The sequence below is a fragment of the Scyliorhinus torazame genome, chromosome 9 (assembly GCF_047496885.1).
Source record: "Scyliorhinus torazame isolate Kashiwa2021f chromosome 9, sScyTor2.1, whole genome shotgun sequence".
In the NCBI taxonomy this organism is placed as follows: domain Eukaryota; kingdom Metazoa; phylum Chordata; class Chondrichthyes; order Carcharhiniformes; family Scyliorhinidae; genus Scyliorhinus; species Scyliorhinus torazame.
In genome coordinates, this window is record NC_092715.1 from 22633871 (window position 1) to 22654816 (window position 20946).

The 20946-nt window shown below is 46.2% G+C and overlaps 1 protein-coding gene across 2 annotated transcripts in view; it reads left to right on the plus strand.

Annotated features, from left to right (window-relative positions):
* Positions 1 to 20946, plus strand: part of fam193a (family with sequence similarity 193 member A) — a 304881-nt gene that overhangs the window by 137550 nt on the left and 146385 nt on the right. For both annotated transcript variants that reach the window (XM_072515688.1, XM_072515689.1), the window contains exon 2: positions 7045 to 7110. In XM_072515688.1, the coding sequence (XP_072371789.1) occupies positions 7045 to 7110 (66 nt within the window). The remainder of the gene's footprint in view (positions 1 to 7044; positions 7111 to 20946) is intronic.

The following is a 20946-nucleotide window of genomic DNA, read 5'->3' on the forward strand; positions in this document are numbered from 1 at the left end:
ACCTATCCCTGGCTACCCTAAATGGCAACCCCTCTAAATTGGTTCTCCGACCCGACTCATTCACCGGAAACACTTTACTTTTCCCCACGTTCAACTTATGACCTGAGAAAGCCCCAAACCTCTATAACAGGCTCAGAAACCTCCCCATACTCTCCAGCCCGTCTGACACATATAATAGCAGGTCATCCACATACAGCAATACCCGGTGCTCCCTACTCCCCCTCCTAATCCCCTGCCACTCTACTGACCCCCTTAGGGCCATCACCAAGGGTTCTATCACCAACGCAAACTGTAGCAACGACTGTGGACACCCCTGCCTCGTTCCCCTATACAACCCGAAACTCCATGAGCTTGTTTCATTGGTCCGTGTGCTCGCCACGGGGGCCACGTACAACAGATGCACCCATGCCACAAACTTTGGCTCAGACCCAAACCTTCCCAGGACCTCGAATAGGTACCGCAACTCCACTTGATCAAATGCCTTCTCCGCGTCCATAGACATCACCAGCTCCGGTACCCGTCCCCTCAATGGGGTTATGATCACCTTATATTGCTCGAGAGTTGCTTACCCTTTATGATGCCCGTTTGGTCCTCTACAGCCACCCTGGAACGCATCCTTCCATCCTCCCTGCCACTAACTTAGCCAGCACTTTTACATCCATACTTAACAGCGATTTGGGCTTGCATGACCCTCATTCTAAAGGGTCCTTCTCTTTCTTTGGTATGAGCATAGTCGTCGTCTGTGCCATTGTCTCCGGCAGCTCCCCTTCTCCAGCATCATGCTAAATGTCTGCAGTAGGTGTGGTGCCAATTCAGCCGCAAACTCCTCATAAAACTCCACCGGGTACCCGTCCGGCTCCGGGGCCTTCCTCGACTTCATCCCTCTTATACTCTCCATTACCTCCCTCAGCCCTAAAGACTCCTCTAGTGCCTGCCTCCTCTCCTCATCCAGCTGTGGAAATTCCAACCCATCTAAAAACTGCCTCATTTCCCCATCTTCACCGCCTGGGATCCGCCCTACACAATTCCTCATAATATCCCCTGAACGCCTTGTTTATCTTTCCCGGCTCTGACGTTACCTCCCTTGTCCCTGTCCGTATGCTCAGGATTATTGGGGGGGTTGCCATTTAGGGTAGCCAGGGATAGGTTTAGGTATTTGGGGAGCCAGGTGACTGGAAAGTGGGCGACGCTACGTAAAAGGAACTTGAAGTTGGTGAGGAGATGCCCTCTGGACGTGGCCTGCCTCCGTAGCTGGTTGGCCCTCTGGAAGCGGCCTGCCTCCATAGCTGGTTGGCTGTCATGCGGCTTGCCTTTCTCTCCATATTCAAACTGCACCTCCCTCGCTCTCCATAGCTGCCCAACTGCCCTTCCTGCCATTAACCTGTCGAACTGCCCCTGTACCTTTTTCGCCAATCCCTCCGTGCTGGGGGCACTCATACTCCCTGTCTACCTCGACTATCTCGCCCAATAATTGTTCATACTCCTCTCTCTTTTTCCTACCTTCGTGCACCTTGAATGAGATATCCCCCCTCAAACCACTGCCTTCAATGCCTTCCAGAATGTGGCCGCCGATACCACCCCGTTTCGGTTCAAACCTACATACTTTTCAAGAAAAATACTTTTCACTGTACCTCGGTACACACGACAATAAACAAATCCAATCTAATCCAATCCAATCCGTAGTCCTTAATCACCAACCACACCTTATCACAAAACCCCCTGTCTGCTAACCAGATAGTCGAGGAGGGCGGAGTATTCAAAGGCCCCCACCGTGGAGGGATTGGCGAAAAGAAAATAGTTACAGGAACAGTTTGACAGGTTAACGGTGGGAAGGGACGGAGAGAAGGCAAGCCGCATGATAGCCCACCAGCGACGGAGGCAGGCCGTGTTGAGGGAAATACAGAGGGTGCGGACAGGGGCGGGAGAGGTAGTGCCGGAGCCGGGGAAGATAAACGAGGCGCTCATGACAGAAGAAGGTACACACAAGGTGCTGTTAGGGTGGGAGTTCAGGATTTTGACCCAGCCACAGTGAAGGAACAGTGGTATATTTCCAAGTCATAATGGTGAGTGGTTTAGAGTGGAACTTGCAGGTGGTGGTGTTCCCATGTGTGTGCTGCCCTTGTCCTTCCAGATTTTAGTGGTGCTGGGTTTGGAAGGAGCTGTCTAAGGAACCTGGGTGTGTTCCTGCAGTGCATCTTGTAGATGGGACACGTCACTGTTGCTGTTCATCGGTGGTGGACGGAGTGAATATTTGTGGAAGGGGCATCAATCAATTAATGTACATTTCTTCGTGCCACTCCTTCCAACCTCCGGCCATCTCCTGCCCCAATAACAATTCCCTTCTTATACTCCCATCTTTATTTGCTCTTAATTTTGGTTACACTTGCCCACCAAGTTCATGCTTTCCTGCCACTTTCTAAAATGAATTCTTGGGATGTTGGCTTTTAAAAAAAAATAAGGTTAGAGTACCCAATTCCTTTTTTTCCAAGGGGCAATTTAGCATGGCCAATTCACCTACCCTGCACATCTTTGGGTTGTGGGGTGAGAACCACGCAGACACTGGGAGAATGTGCAAACTCCACACGGACAGTGACCCGGGGCCGGGATTGAACCCGGGTCCTCGATGCCGTGAGTCAGCAGTGCTAACCACTGGGCCACCGTACCGCTCTGGGACGTTGGCTTTGCTGACGAGATTGTCATTTATTGCTCATTCTTAGTTTCCCTGATAAAGTATTTTCCTTCAACTGCTGCTGACGACTGTAGTTCGTTGTAGTGGTTTGATGCATCTTGGTCAGATACTTCAGAGTCACAGGTTGATGTAAGACTAAGGTGACCCAGACAGATAGAGGATTGTAGAAACAGCAATATGTATTTATATAGCCTCTTTAACACAATGGAATACTCTGAGACACTTCACAGGAGCATTATAAATCAAAGTATGACACCAAGCCACTTAAGCGGACATTAGGTCAGATGACAAGAGATAGCTTTTAAGGGTGTCTAAAAGAAGGAAAACGAGTTAGAGAGGCAAAGATGCTCAGGAAGGATATTCTAGAGTTTAGGCTCTAAGAAACTGGAAGTACAAACTGCTTCTCAAGGGTAATAAATTGAAGATGCTCAAATTGAAGAATTCAAGGAGCCTCTAACTCGGAGGGTTGTAGGGCTAGAGAAGATGACAGAGATATGCAGAAGAGAGGCCATGGAAAGATTTGAAAATGGATGAGTATTTTAAAATGAAGGCATTGATTTACGGGGAGCCAGCCAATCTAGATAAGCAGAAATGGGTGATGGGGAACAGGACACAAGCAGCAGAGTTTTTGATGAACTCATTTATGGAGAGTAAAAATAGGAGACCAGTCAGGAGTGTGTTGGTATAGTCACGAGGTAAAGAAGGAATATATGAGGGTTTCAGCAGTAGAGTACTTGAATCAGTGTTGAAGTCAGGTCATGTTAGAGGTAGAAACAGACAGTCTTTCATGGCCTGAATATGAGGATGGAAGCTCTGGTTCTCTAAGAAAATTGGTGAAGAAGTTGAAATTTAACAATCCACCAACTCATGGCCAATATGAACTCACTAATTGGAGCAGAAGTAAGCCATTCAGCCCCTTGTACCTGCTCCGTCATTCAATAAAATCATAGTTGATTTGTTTGTGTTTCCAATTCTGCATTCCCATTTTCAGCAGACTGCCTGTTTTGTAGCTTCACCAGGTTTACACCTCATTTGAAGTATGCCTGGTACCGCTCCTGGCATGCCCTCCGGCACTCTTCATTGAACCGTGTTTGTTCTCTGTGTTTGCTGATAGTGGAGTGAGTGATATAGAAGGGCATGAGGTTACATATTGTGCTTCAATGCAGTTCTGTTGATGGCCCACAGAGCCTCACGATTGTCCAGCCCCGAGCTACGAGATCTGTTCCGAATCTATCCCATTTAGCACAGTGATTATGCCACACAACCCGAGTAGCAATATTCTCAGTATGAAGATGGACTTCATCTCCACAGGGATTGTGCAGTAGTAGCTCCTAGCAATACTACCATAGACAAATGCATCTGCCACAGGACGTTTGGTGAAGGCAAAGCCAAGTGGGCTTTTGCCTTTTGTTGATGCTCTCAGTTTGGCAGAAAGGTCCTTCAAGATTGGCCAGCTCGGTCGATGGAGTCAAAGGGTATCGGGGGGGTAGGTGGAAATGTTGGAGTCGAGGTCCCAATCAGATCTTCCATGATCTTGGTGAATGGTGTTGCAGGTTTGTGGGGCTGAATGGCCTACTCCTAATTCATAATTTTGTATAAAAGTAAAATACTGCGCATGCTGGCATCACATTTCTTCAGAACTAAAAGGAGGTAAGCAGAGTTGTGTTGGACTTGAATCATTAACTCCGCTTCCTGCTGCTGAACTGGTTGAGTTTTCAGTACATTCTGTCTTTACCCCTTTGAAGTTGGATTTCCCCCAGTTAATTATTCTTACACTGGGCTGTTCTCTGTCTTTTTCCATAATCAACCTAAGCCGTGTTGGCAGCATGGTAGCACAGTGGCTAGCACTGTGGCTTCACAGCATCAGGGTCCCAGGTATGTTTCCCGGCTGGGTCACTGTCTGTGCGGAGTCTGCACATTCTCCCTGTGTCTGCGTGGGTTTCCTCCGGGTGCTCTGGTTTCCTCCCACTAGTCCCGAAAGACATGCTGTTAGGTAATTTGGACATTCTGAATTCTCCCTCTGTGTATCCTAACAGGCGCTGGAATGTGGCGACTTGGAGCTTTTCACAGTAACTTCATAGCAGTGTCAATGTCAGCCTGCTTGTGACACTAATAAAGATTATTATTATTGTAACCAAGAATATTTATTATAATCTTTATTGTCACAAGTAGGCTTACATTAACACTGCAATGAAGTTATTGTGAAAAGCCCCTAGTCGCCACACTCTGGCACCTGTTCGGGTACACTGAGGGAGAATTCAGAATGTCCAATTCACCTTAACAGCACTTGGGACTTGTGGCAGGAAACCGGAGCACCCGGAGGAAACCCATGCAGACACGGGGAGAACGTGCAGACTCTGCACAGACAGTGACCGAATCAAGCCTGGGACCCCCTGTGTTGCTTATCTTTGAGCCAGATCCCTGTAATAGCCTCAGCGTCAGATTTAAACTCTCGTCAGCTGGCCCATTCTTTTGCCATTGATGTAAGTGAAAGAAAGATCTTTAAGTTCTTTATCTGTGAAGCTGGATTGACTGATGCATTGTCAATGTTTCAATGCTTGAAACCAGAGATTAAAAGTAACATGGTGAAACTGAAAGCTTCAGTGGAAGTGGGCGAGACCTTTGTCGAAGAGTGAAGTACACTTTTGGAAATTATTTGTTTTGCTATTTCTGCAAAGAGCAAAGCATTGAATTGGTATAAGAAAATTTCTAACATTCCAAAGAAAAGCCGAGTGTTTGGAGCCTGCAATTAGCTGCTTGATTTGCATTGTCAATTGCCAAGAGGAGGTGATCATCCAGCCCAGCCAGAGACTGTTGTTTGGAATCTCATTTTTCAAATAGCAAAATACTGCAGAGTTTTTAAAAACTTGCACAGATCACAGAAGAGCTTGTTACCTGAACTGTGTGCTGCCTCTCCAAAATGACCTATTATACAAGGACTTAACAATGTGCCACTGCTGGCGTACCTGAAGAAAATAAATTGGGAATTGATGTCATATTGTGCACAAAGGCTGCCTGCACTAGGTTAGTAGGGAATTGGCATAGCTGCTTCCAAATAGGCATGCTTATTCTCTCTCCAATAAAAACTGCGTCATTATTTGCTTAGCTTTAATAAGCCCAGGGCATCCTTGATTACTAAAATGTTTCCAAATGGACATTTTAATTGAGATTATCCAGTTCACCCCTCCCTGCCCCTTCTGGCATGTTTTTCACAATCAAACTGCTCCTACTTATCATTTGCATTGCAAGTCTGTATTGCTTAATATAGTGTGTCTGTAGTGTAAGTTTAAAATGCATGTATGCTTCAGTGGACAATCCTTAATTACTTAAAATAGAGGGCATTGTGCCAAGTACCAGTGTTGCCACGAGGCTTGCTTAGCATAATGGTATGAGAAGAATTATAATTTGGTGTTGTGGCAATATATTTCTTCTGTGGTGTGCGTAACTATCGCACATCCTACTATTGGCACAAGCACCAAGAGTTCTGGAACCAGTAGTTGACAGCAGCGTTGTCAATGCACCTGGAGGTACTTCCTCCAGGGACAGCCTAAAGTTTGAAGGGATCAAATCTGTAATTTTATTGTTGGCTGTTTAGTCATGGCAAATATTCAAAGTGACATTGTATTTTCTGAAATCCCAGTGCCAAAAGTTAGTGCACCTAAGTCAGTCCTTTAACCTGCACACCCTCAGTTTGAACGCAGCCGGGAGCACTGAGCTAGAAGTCTCCAACTTGAAGGCCATAATGGGTGCTTCAGGCATCTTTAAACAATAGCAGTTTGCGTTTATATAAACAGTAAATTAAGGTTGAATGGAATATTGCCAGAGCGCCTGCAGGAATGACCTGGTGTTGGTTGAAAGTGCACTGCCATCTTTTACATCAGACAGCGCCAAGGTTCAGGAGTTTACTCCTGCGCTTCTGTCAGAGTGATCTGTCAGAGGAATAGGAGAGGCACTGAGGACATTCCTGGCTAATATCCAAGCTAAATGCGGTTGGACTGATATTAGGTTATTGTTAATCAGTCCGGATAATACAATGAGAATGAGGAGAGATAAAAACACAGTGCTGGGAAATCTCATTAGGTCTGGCAACTCTGGAGAGAGACATTGAGTTAAGGTTTCAGGGTCAGATGGGCATTAACTGTTTTTGAGTTGATGCTCATCTGGTGAAAGGTCAGAGACCTGAAGTGTTAATTATGTTTTTCTCTCCACAGATCCTGCCATAACCTGCTGAGTGTTTCCAGCATTTTTTATTTTGATCTGAGATTTCCGACATCCACAGTATTCTGCTTTTTGATTTCTGGTTGGCTTACTAATGATTAATTTTATTCATGTATGTCAATATTTTGTTTTTTCAGGTTTCCATAAATGGCACACAGCTGTCAGATGGATCTGTGGGATCAGAGTTCACAGAGGTCCCTCAGGTAGGATCAGCTGTACATTTTATCTTTCGCTTTTATAAATTGTGCAACACTTTATAGATGCGATGGTATTCTGAAGGTTCCCATGATTCATTTCTGAGGTTAAGAATAACAAAGCCACGTTTATTGGCCACCCTTTGTGGTTCTGAGAAGTAGCTTTTAAAACATACAGGCAATTTGTACAACTGCGCAGTAAAAGTAAACAGTAAAGGAAGTGCCACAGTCCCAGATGACCATAGGCTGCTTTCCCCTTTGAGGGCGAGAGGTGACTGGTGGTGATTTAACCTGAGGGCCACCACACCTCAAGGTTGAGAGGGCGGACATTCATGAACAACCTCATCCGAGATGGGAATTGGACCTATGCTGTTAGTCTTACTCTACATCACAGCTGTCCAGCCAAATAAGCTAAGGAAAGGAGCTTAAGAATATTCAGCAAGTCCACATTGACTCTCAACAATTTTTATAGAAGACCATGGAGAGCATTTTATCTGGCTGCATCACAGCCTGGTATGGCAACTCAAGACCGTAAGAAACTGCAGTGAGTCGTGAACACAGCCCAGTCCATCATGCGGTCCCGCCTCCCAAGCCATCCAAGGGCAGCACAGTAGCACAAGTGGGTAGCACTGGCTTCACAACTCCAGGATCCCAGGTTCGATTCCCCACTGGGTCACTGTCTGTGCGGAGTCTGCACGTTCTCCTCGTGTCTGCGTGGGTTTCCTCCGGGTGCTCCGGTTTCCTCCCACAGTCCAAAGACGTGCAGGTTAGGTGGATTGGCCATGATAAATTGCCCTTAGTGACCATAAAGGTTAGGAGGGGTTATTGGGTTACGGGGAAAGGGTGGAAGTGAGGGCGTAAGTCGGTCGGTGCAGACTCGATGGGCCTCATGGCCTCATTCTGCACTGTATGTTCTATGTTCATTGGCTCTGTCTACACCGCCCGTTGGGAAAGTGGGCAGCATAATCAAAGACCCCTCCCACCCGGTTATTCTCTCTTCCAACCTCTTCCATCGGGCAGCAGATACAAACGTCTCCAATAAGATATACTCCACAACTTGGGAACCCTCTCCAGTCCTTCATTTTGCATATAACTGAATTTGCTTCCCTTCGGAAGCTCTAAACTCTCCTGCCGCTCTTCCAGACTTGTAAATCTCTCCTACATGTATAGATCCCTTGCCCTCACCAGCCCCACCTCTCTCCACCTCCTATACATGCCATCTGTCTCAAACCCATGGTATTAGCACTGACATCCCCTCCATCCTAAAGTGTCTCCTCAACTTGTTCCACACCTTAATTGTGGACTGTACCACCGGCCTCTCTGTCTACCTCCGTGCCACCGGTAGCACCGCCATCACCATGATCCTAAGCAGGATCCCCTACAGGACTCCACATCCATCCTATCTCATTCTAATCGCTCTCCCACCCACCACCGGGTCCCCACCTTCGCATTCGCCATCCAATAATAGTGCAGCAGATTCGGTAACGCCAGCCCCCCTTTTGCCTCTGCCTCTTCACCCTTGGTATCTTCCCTGCCTATATAAACTCCGAAATCGCTACATCCAGTTTCCGGAAAAAGGCCTTCGGAATGAAGATCAGGAAGGTCTGAAATACAAACAAAACCTTGGCAGAACGTCCATTTGTACCACCTGACCCTCCCTGTCAATGTCAGGTGTAACGTATCCCATCTCAGAAAGTCCTCCCTAACCTCCGCCACCAACTTTGTTAGGTTCCTTTTGTGCATCATCGCCCAGTCCCCCGTCACCTGCACCTCCAGAAACCTAAACCAATCCCTGGCCACCCTAATTTGGCTCCCCGACCCGTCTCATTCACTCGCTCTTTCCGACTTTCAGTTTCTAGCTCAAGTGTGCCCATAATTCTCCCCGTACTCTCCAGTGGGTCTGATACGAACAGCAGCCGTACAATGTTACCTGTGTTCTGTACTCCCCCTCAAAATCCGCTGCCACTCTACTGATGCCCTAAGGTCCAGCGCCTGCCTCTTTTCCTCTTCCAAGGGCTCTATCGCCAGAGCGAATAACTGCGGCGACAGCGAACACCCTTGTCTCGTTCCCCTGTACAGCCCGAAGCTCCATGAACTCATCTCGTTTGTCCGTACGCTCGCCATCGGGGCCACGTACAGCAGACGTAACCACGCCACAAACTTAGGCCCAAACCTTCCCAGAACCTCGAGCAGATACTGCCGCCACTCCACCCAGTCGCAAACCTTCTCCGCGTCCATAGAGACCACAACCTCTGATACCCATCCTTCGAGGGGGTCATGATCGCGTTTTTTTTAGGAAACATTTTATTGAGGCATTTAAAGTTTTAACATTTCAATATATTAACATTCTAAATAACAGAACGGTCCGAATGATCACATTTAATAACTGCCTAATGTTACTGGAAAGTTGTCTGCCCTTCACAAAATCCCCGGAACGCATCCTTCCATCCTCCCCGCCACTAACATGGCCAACACTTTCACATCTGTATTTAACAATTATATGAGCCTGTAGGACCCACACTCCAACGGGTCCTTCCCCTTCGGGATTAGCGTGATTGACGCCTGGGTCAGTATGTCCGGCAGCTCCCCCGTCTCCAGCGCCTCGCTAAACACCCCCAGTAAATGTGGTGCCAGCTCCGTCGCAAACCCCTTATAGAACTCCGCTAGATAACAGTTGGGCCCCGGGGCCTTTCCCGACTTCATCCCTTTTATACTTTCCATCACCTCTCTGAACCCTAAAGGATCCTCCAGCGCCTGCCTCTTTTCCTCTTCCAGCCGTGGGAATTCCAGCTCGTTCAAAAGCCGCCCCATGTCCCTTTCCTCAGCCCCTAGATCGGCCCTATACAATTTCTTGTAGTACTCCTTGCCTGTCTCCGTCGTCGATGGGCTAGCATACGGCTCATCTTCTATCCATATTCATAATGCACTCCCCTCGTCCTCTGTAACTGCCCCACTGCCTTCTCTGTCGTCAGCCTAATGAACTGCCCCTGTAACTTTTCTTTTCGCCAATCCCACCAATGGGGGTCCCTCAAATATTTCTTGTCCACCATGACTATCTCCCCCAACAACCGTACATATTCCTCCTCCCTCCTCCTATCTCTATATGCCTGGAACAAGATTATCTTCCTGCTGAACCACCACGGATCCACCATTCCCATCCCTTCCATGAACCCTCCCAGCTCCTTCGCCATCCTCAACCTTCCCATTGACTTGGGGCTCGATCTATCCTCCCTCGGCTCCAGTACACAATTAAAATCACCCCTCATAATCAACTGATCTTGTCCGGTCTGGAATCGCTCCAGGCAACCCATCACAAACCCCACGTTATCCCAATTAGGCGCATAAACATTCACTAGCACCATTGGCATCCCCTCCAACATACCGCTCACTATCTCGTATCACTCCCTGGGTCCTGCACTTCCTTGGCCCTTACAAACCCCATCCTTTTTCTAAGCAGGATGGCCACCTCCTGTGACTTTGAATCAAACCCCGAGTGAAATACCTGGCCCACGCATCCCTTTCTCAACCTGACCTGATCCTTCACTCGGAGGTGCGTCTCCTGAAGAAAGACCACCCCTGCTTTCAAGCTCCTCAAGGGCGCAAAGACCTGGGACCTCTTCACTGGCCCGTTCAGCCCTCGTATAATAACAATAATCTTTATTAGTGTCACAAGTAGGCTTACATTAACACGACAATGAAGTTACTGTGAAAATCCCCTAGTCGCCACACTCTGGCGCCTGTTCAGGTACACTGAGGGAGAATTCAGAATGTCCAATTCACCTAACAGCATGTCATTCGGGACTTGTGGGAGGAAACCGGAGCGCCCAGAGGAAACCCACGCAGACACGGGGGGAACGTGCAGACTCCACACAAACAGCGACCCAAGCCGTGATTGGAACTCGGGTCCCCAGCGCCGTGAAGCAACAATGCCAACCACTGCCACCGTGCCGCCCTAAGTAAGAATAGAACTGGAGCACTGTACAGTATTGGTCTCTTTATTTGACGAAAGATGTTAATGTGTTAGCAGTTCAGAGAAGGTTTATGAGACTAATGCCAGGAATGGACGCGTTGTCCGAAGAAAGGGTGGACAGGTTAGGCTTGTATTGATTAGAGTTTAGAAGATTAAGAGGCAGCTTGATTGAAACAGACAAGATCCATAGGGCTCTTGACAGAGTGGTTGTCAAGTGAATGTTTCCTCTTTCAGAACCTAGAACTAGGCGTCACTGTTTTAAAATAAGGGGTTACCCATTTAGAACAGATATGAGGATAAATTTGTTTCACTCAGAGTCATGAGTCTTTGAAACTCTTCCTCAAAGGATTTGGAAGCAGTGTTTTAATATTTTTAAGGAATGGCTAGCTAGATTCTTGATTAATAAGTGGGTGTAAAGTTATGCAAGGTAGGCAGGAATGTGGGCTTGAAGTTACAGTCAGATCTTATTGAATCGCAAAGCAGGTTTAAAGGCCAAATGTCCTACTCCTAATTCGTATGTTCATATGTTGGACAAGTTGGGACTATACCCTGTTACGAACCTACCGGAGGCTTGCACCTCCACACCTCCTCTACTGTCCGCCATCCTCCCCTTCCAATTCTGTCTTCTTTAATTTCACCCTAAACTGGGCCCATCCAAGATGGCTCTCTTCTCCATCGATGACCCCGTTCCTACTCCAACTCTGCCACATCGCGTTGCCCCCCCCCCCAACTTGACCAACCACCACAATACCTACATCACTTCCGTTCGCCAGCGTGGCAGCTCCTCCTATCTACCCCTCCCCCCATTTTCTCCTCTGGCTGTGCAAACGGCTCCCTGTGGACCCCACCCTCCCCACACGAACAAAGACACATCCAAAACCTCAGGTCACCGCCTCCAAAACAGAAAAAAACACCACAGGGTCGGGCAGTTGCCCCCTTACAAACTTATTGCCCCTTAACAAACAATCACAGCAACAAAATCACCTCACTGAGAAGACCCCCCGCACCCTCTGGGGCCCCCACACTACCCGCATCTTCCGAACTTTGTTCTTCCAGCTCCTTCGTCTCTCATCAACATTCAGTTCTTCCCCAGTTTATGGGCTCTAATAAAGTCAGTGACCTCCTCTGGGATTTCACAATAGTACTCCTGTCCTTCAAAAGTCACCCACAGTTTCATCGGATACTGCACCCCAAACCTGATCTGCTTTTGGTACAGAACCGCCTTGTTGAACCTGGTGCACCTTTTCGCCAGCTCCACTCCAATGTCTTTATAGATTCGGGCACTGTACGCCTCCCATTCGCAATTCCAATTCTCACTGCAGGGTCGCCTCCTTCTCCACAAACTTATGGAGCCTCGCAATCAGTGCCCACAGTGGCTCCCCACTGTTGGCTTCTGCCTTGGGGACCTGTGCACCCTATCCATCTCTGGGCCCTTGTCCAGCACCCCCTCCGCCACCAGCCCCGCCAGAATCCTAGAGATGTATCTCGTGGCACTCATGCCTTCCACACCTTCAGGCAAGCCCACAATTCGCAGGTTCTGTCTTCTGAATCTATTCTCCTGCTCCTCTACTTTTGCCCTTAAGCGATTTGCAAAGGTCCCCCAGGAGCCCCACCTTCACCTCCAATGCCACCGCTTGATCACTGTTGTCAGACATCGCCTTCTCCATCTCCCAGATCTGCGACTACTGTGCCTCCTTCTTGACTCTCCATCGATCCTTTCAAGGATGCTACCGTTCCCTCGATGGCCTTCGACTGTTCTTCCTGCATCTCCTTTAGCTGCTGGTGGAACCCCTCTCTGATGAACACCATCAGCTTCTCCATCTGAGATTTTCCAGCTTGTGACAACCCTTCCTCCTCCGCCATCTTTACAATTGTTGCTGCGCCTCAAGTCTCCTACAAATCCTAGACAAGGTGTTTAACCTTCTGCCGGGTCAGATAGTCAGCAGAAATGCCACCCCTGGGGACAACTTCTCCTCCACACCTTCAGCTATACTTTCGGGTTAAAAGAGCTCAAATCAACGCCTTCGAGCTAGAGCGGCCATGTGTGCGACTCCATGGCCGCCACCGGAAGTCCTTGCATGCTCTCTTTAAGATAATTTCCACACACAAGATCTTGGCCCTTCTGAGTTTTATTAATTTTAAAATAAAATCTCCACACTCGGGAAAAGCCATCACTCCCAAACAGACTTCAACCTTTTGCAAGTTCAGCCAAAAGCTGTCATTTGAGAATTGGTCAACATTTGCAGAAAGAAAGGAGCACCCAGATGGAGCAAAGGCCCACGGTCCATCAACTTTGCCTCTTACCATCCTGGTAATCGTAGTGAACAATGATAATAAGGTTGTTGGTTTATCACAGCAATCAATCGCAATCATTTAGTCTACAACACATCCATTTACATAGAAGGAAAGCTTCCTTGGTGGAGAGCTTTTGGAGCTGTTTGTCTAGAGTCATCCTGTTGTCCCAAGCATTCTGCATAAGACACATGTCAAAATGTTATTTTGTGAAAGAAATTGAATGAAGCACTACTGACTACTTCTATATCCCCAGATGATCTTTTCTTAGACAACAAAATTATCTTGTAAACAAACAAAACAGTATCTGAAAATTTTCCCAGGCTCTCTTATCCCACGTCTAGCTTTGGCTCACCTTTCTTGTTTCTGTCATATTCTGCATGTTAATAACATGACTTCACCACTCCATAAGTGTGGCCAAAGTCCAGATCCATATACCGCACTTCTTATTGCGTGTGTAGTTTGCAAAATGGATAGTTGGACAAAGCAGTCAACAAAACGTTTCCCCAAACCAGTGTATTAACTGCACTGAGTGGTTAACTGGTCATAATAGTCTGTGTGGATGTTTCTTCACTGAATTGATCGTACTTATCAGGGAGTTTATCGCTCTCGTTTACTTTTATATGGGGGAAAAAGCAAGACTCTGTATGGGAGAAATTTTGTAGTGTTTTATAAAGTTGCTGAATAGCTGTCCTTTGCTGCATAACGGCTTTATAATAGATATCAATTAAGTGGGGCAAATCTGATCAGCGTGTATAATTGGCACTTGCATCGTACTTTTTTTTTAGATGAAATCAAGAGTGTAAGCGTCCTTCTTGTTTATTTCCTTTGTTCCCATTTCTTATTTTTATTATTTTTGGCCCGTGGACTCATAATTGGAATGTGCCTTTGAGCAGAAGAATGCTTGCCATGACAGTGCGCTCCTTGGTTTGGTATTTTGGAGAGGAGAAATCGGACGTCTCTGTGGCGAGTGAATGAACTGGTTTCGGAGAAAGTTGGTGCGGTGGGCTAACTGGCAGCCGGTGGGTTGGCCAGGGACAGTGAGAGCTGTGCCTGACAGCAGTCAGCGATTGGTTCCTGCCAGGTGTTTTTTCAGTGAGAGCCTTCCAGAAGTGGCTGCCTCCTCAGCTGCTGGTTGCCTGCTGTCTGAGTCTGCAGTGAAGATCATTACAAGCTGAAGGAAAATAAATTACCTAATTGAAGGCCTAAGTTTGAGAAAGAAAGGAAGACATCCATCTGCATCAAAGATCCTTTATTCTTTTTAAAAAGTATTTTCTTGACCTCTCAACCACCCGTTTCCAACCAAAGCCACTGGTATTAATATAAAATCTTAATTTTGCATGTGTTGTGACTGGGCGAAGTGAGGCTGGACTGGACCGTGCACTAGACCGTGTTGTAACAAGAGGGAGGCTGTGTCATTTGCTTGCTCATGGCAACTTGAGCTCTGTCAATCATTTATGTCAGTCTTTTCACAGGGTTATATTTTGTAAGTCTGTAAATTATGAGTGATGTGACACATATGTCTTGCACTTGAGAAGTTGAGCTGCATTTTGTGCTCAAGTTATACTACCAAGAAAGGCGAAGTGTAGATGAAATTAAAATAAAAGCAAATTATGGCGGATGCTGGGATCTGAAACAAAAACAGCAAATACTGGACAATCGCAGCAGGTCTGACAGCATCTGTGGAGAGAAAAGGGAGCAAATGTTTTGAGTCTGGATGTCAAAGACTCAAAACGTTAGCTCCCTTTTCTCTGCACAGATGCTGTCAGACCTGCTGAGATTGTCCAATATTGGCTGTAAGTGTAGCTGTACAGTGAAGCCGACCGGGCAGCCCTTGATGTTGCCCTGTGGCTGTGACAAGCAACTTGTCATTGTAACTTGGTGTTATTTGGCACCCTGGAAGTAGAGTTAAATCTCTCAGTCATATTACCAATAATGATCTTGTAAATCTATAACTTGCCATTCGCACTTATGTTACACTTTGTGGTCAAGTCAAATTTAGTTTTTATTCTTGGGGACTCTGGTATCTGCACCCATGTTTCAGGATCATTCTACTTGCTCTAGCCAAAAGGAGCAGAGAAGATAGTTTCTTCGTGCAAGTGTCAAACACCCACCCACTGCATCTTGACTTTTCTCAAAGCCGATAAACGGCTGCCACCTCCGGGCAAACCCCTCCACAGAACCCCTCAAGGCGAACTTTATCTTTATCCTTTCCAACCTGAGAAACTCTGCCAGGTCACTCACGCACACCCCCGGTTTCGGGGGGCCCCCCCGAGTCCCTCCATTCTAATAATATCCATCTCCGGGCTACCAGGGAGGCAAAGGCCAAAACATCTGCCTCTCTTGCCCCCCTGGAATCCCGGGTCTTCTGACACTCCAAAGATCACCATTTCTGGACTCGGGACCACCTTCACCTTCAGGACCCCCGACATAACGTCGGCAAACCCCTGCCAGAATCCCCCAAGCTTCGGACAGGCCCAAAACGTGGACATGATTCTTGGACCCACCCGCACAGCACCCACACCTATCCGCCACCCCTTCGAAAAACCTGCGCATCCTGGCCACAGTCGTATATGCCCCGTGGACCACCTTAAACTGGATAAGGCTAAGCCTAGCACACGACGATGATGCATTCACTCTCCTCAGGGCATCCTCCCAAAACCAAGCCTCCAGCTCCCTGCCCAACTCTTACTCCCACCTGCGCTTCATTACCCCTATCGGGGCTCCCTTCCAGTATTTGCCACCTTTCTAAATAACTTGAGTATCATCTGATTGGATTCAATTTTGCTTCAAACTTCCTTTAAGATTACTCACAAATATCCTATATTTCCAGCTACCATGGTTTATTAGAAACTTATTTAAACCTTTTTACCATATTCCAGGTTGCAGATACTTTTCACGTTGAACAATGCATCTCTTTGGCTGATCTAATCTTTCACCTGGGAATTAAACAGTGGCAAAGGTTGCTTGGAAAAACTTGTAGAAAGTGTCTGAGAAATCACAGCTGTTCTTCCATTATGAGCTTGTCCAATAGAGCTTGTCCGATAAAGGAGTGAGGGGCAGTAACGATGGCTGTGTCTACTTTACTCACACTTAAGACTAGTATAATTTTGGAGAGGAGTGGGCTGGAATTACGTTCTGCAAAACTAATTGGAATATTTTCTCCCTGTTTGAAAATTTGCAGAGAAAGTATCTTGTTCCAGACAACCGTGCTTTAACTGTCTGCCTTTTCTATATTTGGCTGGAACAGTACCATAGTGGTACAAGAAGCCATTCAAATGGGTGGTGTTAATAAGAATGTAGTGACAGTCGGGGACAGTACAGTCAGTGGGAGCAAGAGTCCAGACTGCTGTATTACCTGCCTGGTGGCAAAAGTTCAGGGCATCTTCTCTGGCTGGAGAGGAACTTGCAAGTGGATAATCGCTGGATTACTACCTGAGCCACAAGCAAATTGGCATAGCGTAAATCAGATTAGAGAGTTAAATGTGTGGCTCAAAGCTTAGTGAAGGAGAAATAGATTTCCATTTATAGGGCATTGGCACCAGGCCTGGGGAAAGTGTGTGCTGTAATGTTGGGACGGTCTTCACCTGAACCGTGCTGGGACCAGTATTTCTGGTGAGTCATATAACTAGGGCAGTAGCAAGGGTTTTAAAGTAAAAGTAGAGGTGATTGACCAAGTTTGGGAAGATGTGATAAATTAAATAGAGAAGATTAGGCAAGAGCGTAAAGCTGGAATAAGGTGATCAGAGCATGGCAGGATGGCACAGTGTGTACAAACATAGTGAACACAGCAGATAAGCCTGGAGGATACAAAAATAGTAAAAAGGCAGAACGAAAGGCTCTATCTGAATGCACGGAGCATTAGTAACAAAACCGATGAATTGACAGGGCAAATAGAAATAAATATTTTTTTAAAAAAAATTTAGAGTACCCAATTATTTTTTCCAATTAAGGGGCAATTTGTAACGTGGTCAATTCATCTATCCTGCACACCTTTGTGTTGTGGGGGTGAAACCCACGCAGACACTGGGAGAATGTGCAAACTCCACACAGACAGTGACCCAGGGCCAGTAGGCAGCAATGCCACCGTGCTGCCCCAAATAGAAATAAATATGATCTGATGGTTATTACAGAGACATGGCTACAATATGACAAAGACGAAGACTTGAATATTCAAGGTTACATAGCATTCTTCGATGGGCCAAATAGCCTTCCTCTACACTAGGGATTCTCGGATTCTATGATTTAGGAAGGACAGAAAGCTAGGAAATGATGGAGGAATAGCTCGGTTGATTAAGGATGACATTGGTACAATTGAGAGAGACAATCTTAATTCTGGACATAAAAATATAAAATCAGTCTGGGTAGAGATGAGAAATAGTCACATTAAGAAGCCACTTTTAGAAATGGCTTATAGGCCCCCTAACAGTAACCACACTGGGATGGCTTGTACAGGAAGAAATAATGTGAGATTGTGAAAGTGGTACTCATGGGTGATTTCAATGTACATGTAAATTGAACAAATCAGATTAGCAAAGTTAGCCTGGATGATGAGTTTCATAGTGTTTTTGGGGCAGTTTCTTAGAGCAGTATGTTCTAGAGCCAACCAGAGAGCAGGCCATACTGGATCAGCTAATGTGTAATGAGACATGCATCCCTCGTTAGCAGTGATCATAATATGAATTTCATGTTCAGTTTGAGGGAGAGAAGAGTGGATCTAAGAGAAGTGTTTTGAACTTAAATAACAGCAATTATAAGGGCACGAAGACCGAGCTAGCTAAAGGTAACTGGGAAATTTTATTAAGGGGTAGGTCAGTAGAGATGCAATGGCAGGCATTTCAGCAGATATTTTAGGATACTCGACAAAGATGCATTCCAATGAAAAAGAAAAATTATGGGAAGGATACACCATCTGTGGCTAACTAAGGAAGTTAAAGATAGCATCGAACTGAAAGAGAAAGTGTATAATACCACAAAGATGAGTGACGGGTCAGTAAATTAGACAGAATATAAGGAACAGCAAAGAATAACTAAAATCTGTGCTCTCGCTCTCTCTGTCTGTCTTCACTTTGGACGATACAAGTGACATCCCAGAAATAAATGTGGATCAGGAGATGAAAGGGAGGGAGGATAAAACTATTTCAATCACCGGGGAAAGGGTACTAAGAAAATTATTACAACTAAACACTGACAAGTCCCCATATCCTGATGGACTGCATCCTAAGATCTTTAAAGAAGTGGATGATGAAATAGTAGATGCATTGGTTTTAATTCTCAAATTGCCTAAATTCTGGAATGGTCTCTTCAGATTTGAAAATAGCAAATGTAACTCTGTTCAAGAAAGTCAAGAAAGGAGGGAGACTGGAAAATACAGGTCAGCTGGATTAATATCTGTCATTGGGAAAATGCTGGAATCTAGGATTAAGAAGGTTATTGTGGACAATTAGAGAATCTCTGCGCAATCATGGCAAAGGGAAATCATGTTTGACTAATTTATTGGAATGTATTGAGGAAGTAACAAGCAACATGGACAATGGGGATCCTGTGGATATGCTGCACATAAGTGACTTGGGTGACAGATGTATGGTTGCTAAATTTGCTGATGACAGAAAGAGAGGGTGGCACGGTTGTAGAGTGGTTAGCACTGTTACTTCACAGCTCCAGGGTCCCAGGTTTCATTCCCGGCTTGGGCCACTGTCTGTGCGGAGTCTGCACGTTCTCCCTGTATCTGCGTGGTTTCCTCCCACAGTCCAACGATGTGCAGGTTAGGTGGATTGGTCATGCTAAATTGCCCTTGGTGTCCAGAAATTATGGGTGGGGTTACAGGGGTAGGGTGGAGGTGTGGGTGGAGTGCTCTTTCCAAAGGCTGGTGCAGACTCGATGGGCCGATGGCCTCCTTCTGCACTGTCAATTCTATGAAAATCTATGGAAATAAATTGTTACGGGGACATAAGGAGCCGATAAAGGAATATAGATAGGTTAAGTGAATGTGCAAAAATTTGGCAGTTGGAGTATAATGTGGGAAAAAATGAATTGTTTGCTTTGGCAGGAATAGAAAAGCCGCATGTTTTAAGGGTGGCACAGTGGTTAGTTAAAACTGCTGCCTCACAGCTCCAGGATCCCGGGTTCAATTCCGACCTCGGGTGACTGTCTGTGTGGAGTTTGCACTTTCTCCCCGTGTCTGCGTGGGTTTCCTGTGGGTGCTCGGTTTCCTTCCACAGTCTAAAGATCTGCAGGTTAGATGGATTGGCCATGCTAAATTACCGCTTAGTGTCTAACGGTTAGATGGGGTCACAGGGATAGGGCAGCGGAGTGAGCCTAGGTAGGGTGTTTTTTTTGGGTGGTGAGGGGGGGGGAGGTGTCGGTGCAGACCTGATGGGCCGAATGGCGGCCTCCTGCACTGTAGAGATCTGTGGATTCTATTTCAGTGCAGAAAGATTGCAGAACTCTGAGCTACAGAAGGACTGTGTCGTAGCACATGAATTACAAAACTTGGTATGCAGGTGCAATAAGTGATTTGGAAAGCAAATAGTTTCTTGAAAGAGGAGCATACAAACTTGTGTAATAGGAACAGAAGTAGGCCATTCGGCCCCTTGGGTTTGCGCCACCATTCAATAAGATCATGGCTAATCTGTTTGTGTTTCAAATTCCACATTCCCGATGGGCTACCCCGATAACTTTTGATTCCCTTGCCTAACAAGAATCTATCTTCACCTTAAAAATATTCAATGACCCGATCTCCACTGCCTTCTGAGCGGAGTTCCAATTCACACAACCCTCAAAATATAATTCTCCTCATCTGAGTCCTAAAAGGGCGACCCTGAATTTTTAAATGGCGTATCCTATTTCTGGACTCGCCCACAAGAGAGAAGCACCCTTTCCACCTCAACCACGTCAATACTATTCAGGGTCTTATACACTTCAGTCAAGTCACCTCTCACTCGTTTAACTTCCAGTGAGAGCAAGCCCAGCCTGTCCACCTTTTCCTCATAATACAACCCACTCATTCCAGGTATCAATCGAGTAAAAAGCAAGTAAGTGGGACTGTGATATAGATATAATTAAACAGATTAACATCGAGAGAGAAGACCTGTCAGTTTTAGCGGGCTTAAAAGTGGATAACGGCCCAACCCCAGGTGAGGTGTATCCTAGAGAGTGTGAGGAAATAATGAGCAACATAGATCTTTTTTTAATATCTTTTTTATTGGCATTTCTCATATTTATAAACAGTTGTGTATATATACATCACATTTTTCTTACCCGCGTTAATTTACTTTATTTTACAGAAGATATTTTAGCTTTTAATTGGTCCTATATACATTTCGCCGTCCTCTGGTTTGGTCTATGGTTCCTCCCCCCTTCCGTTCTCTCCCCCCCCCATTGCATATGCCCCCTGTCCCTTCTCCCCTCCCCCTCCCCCTGTTGGCTTCAGCTGTGCTTTAGAACATAGAACATTACAGCGCAGTACAGGCCCTTCGGCCCTCGATGTTGCGCCGACCTGTGAAACCACTCTAAAGCCCATCTACACTATTCCCTTATCGTCCATATGTCTATCCAATGACCATTTGAATGCCCTTCGTGTT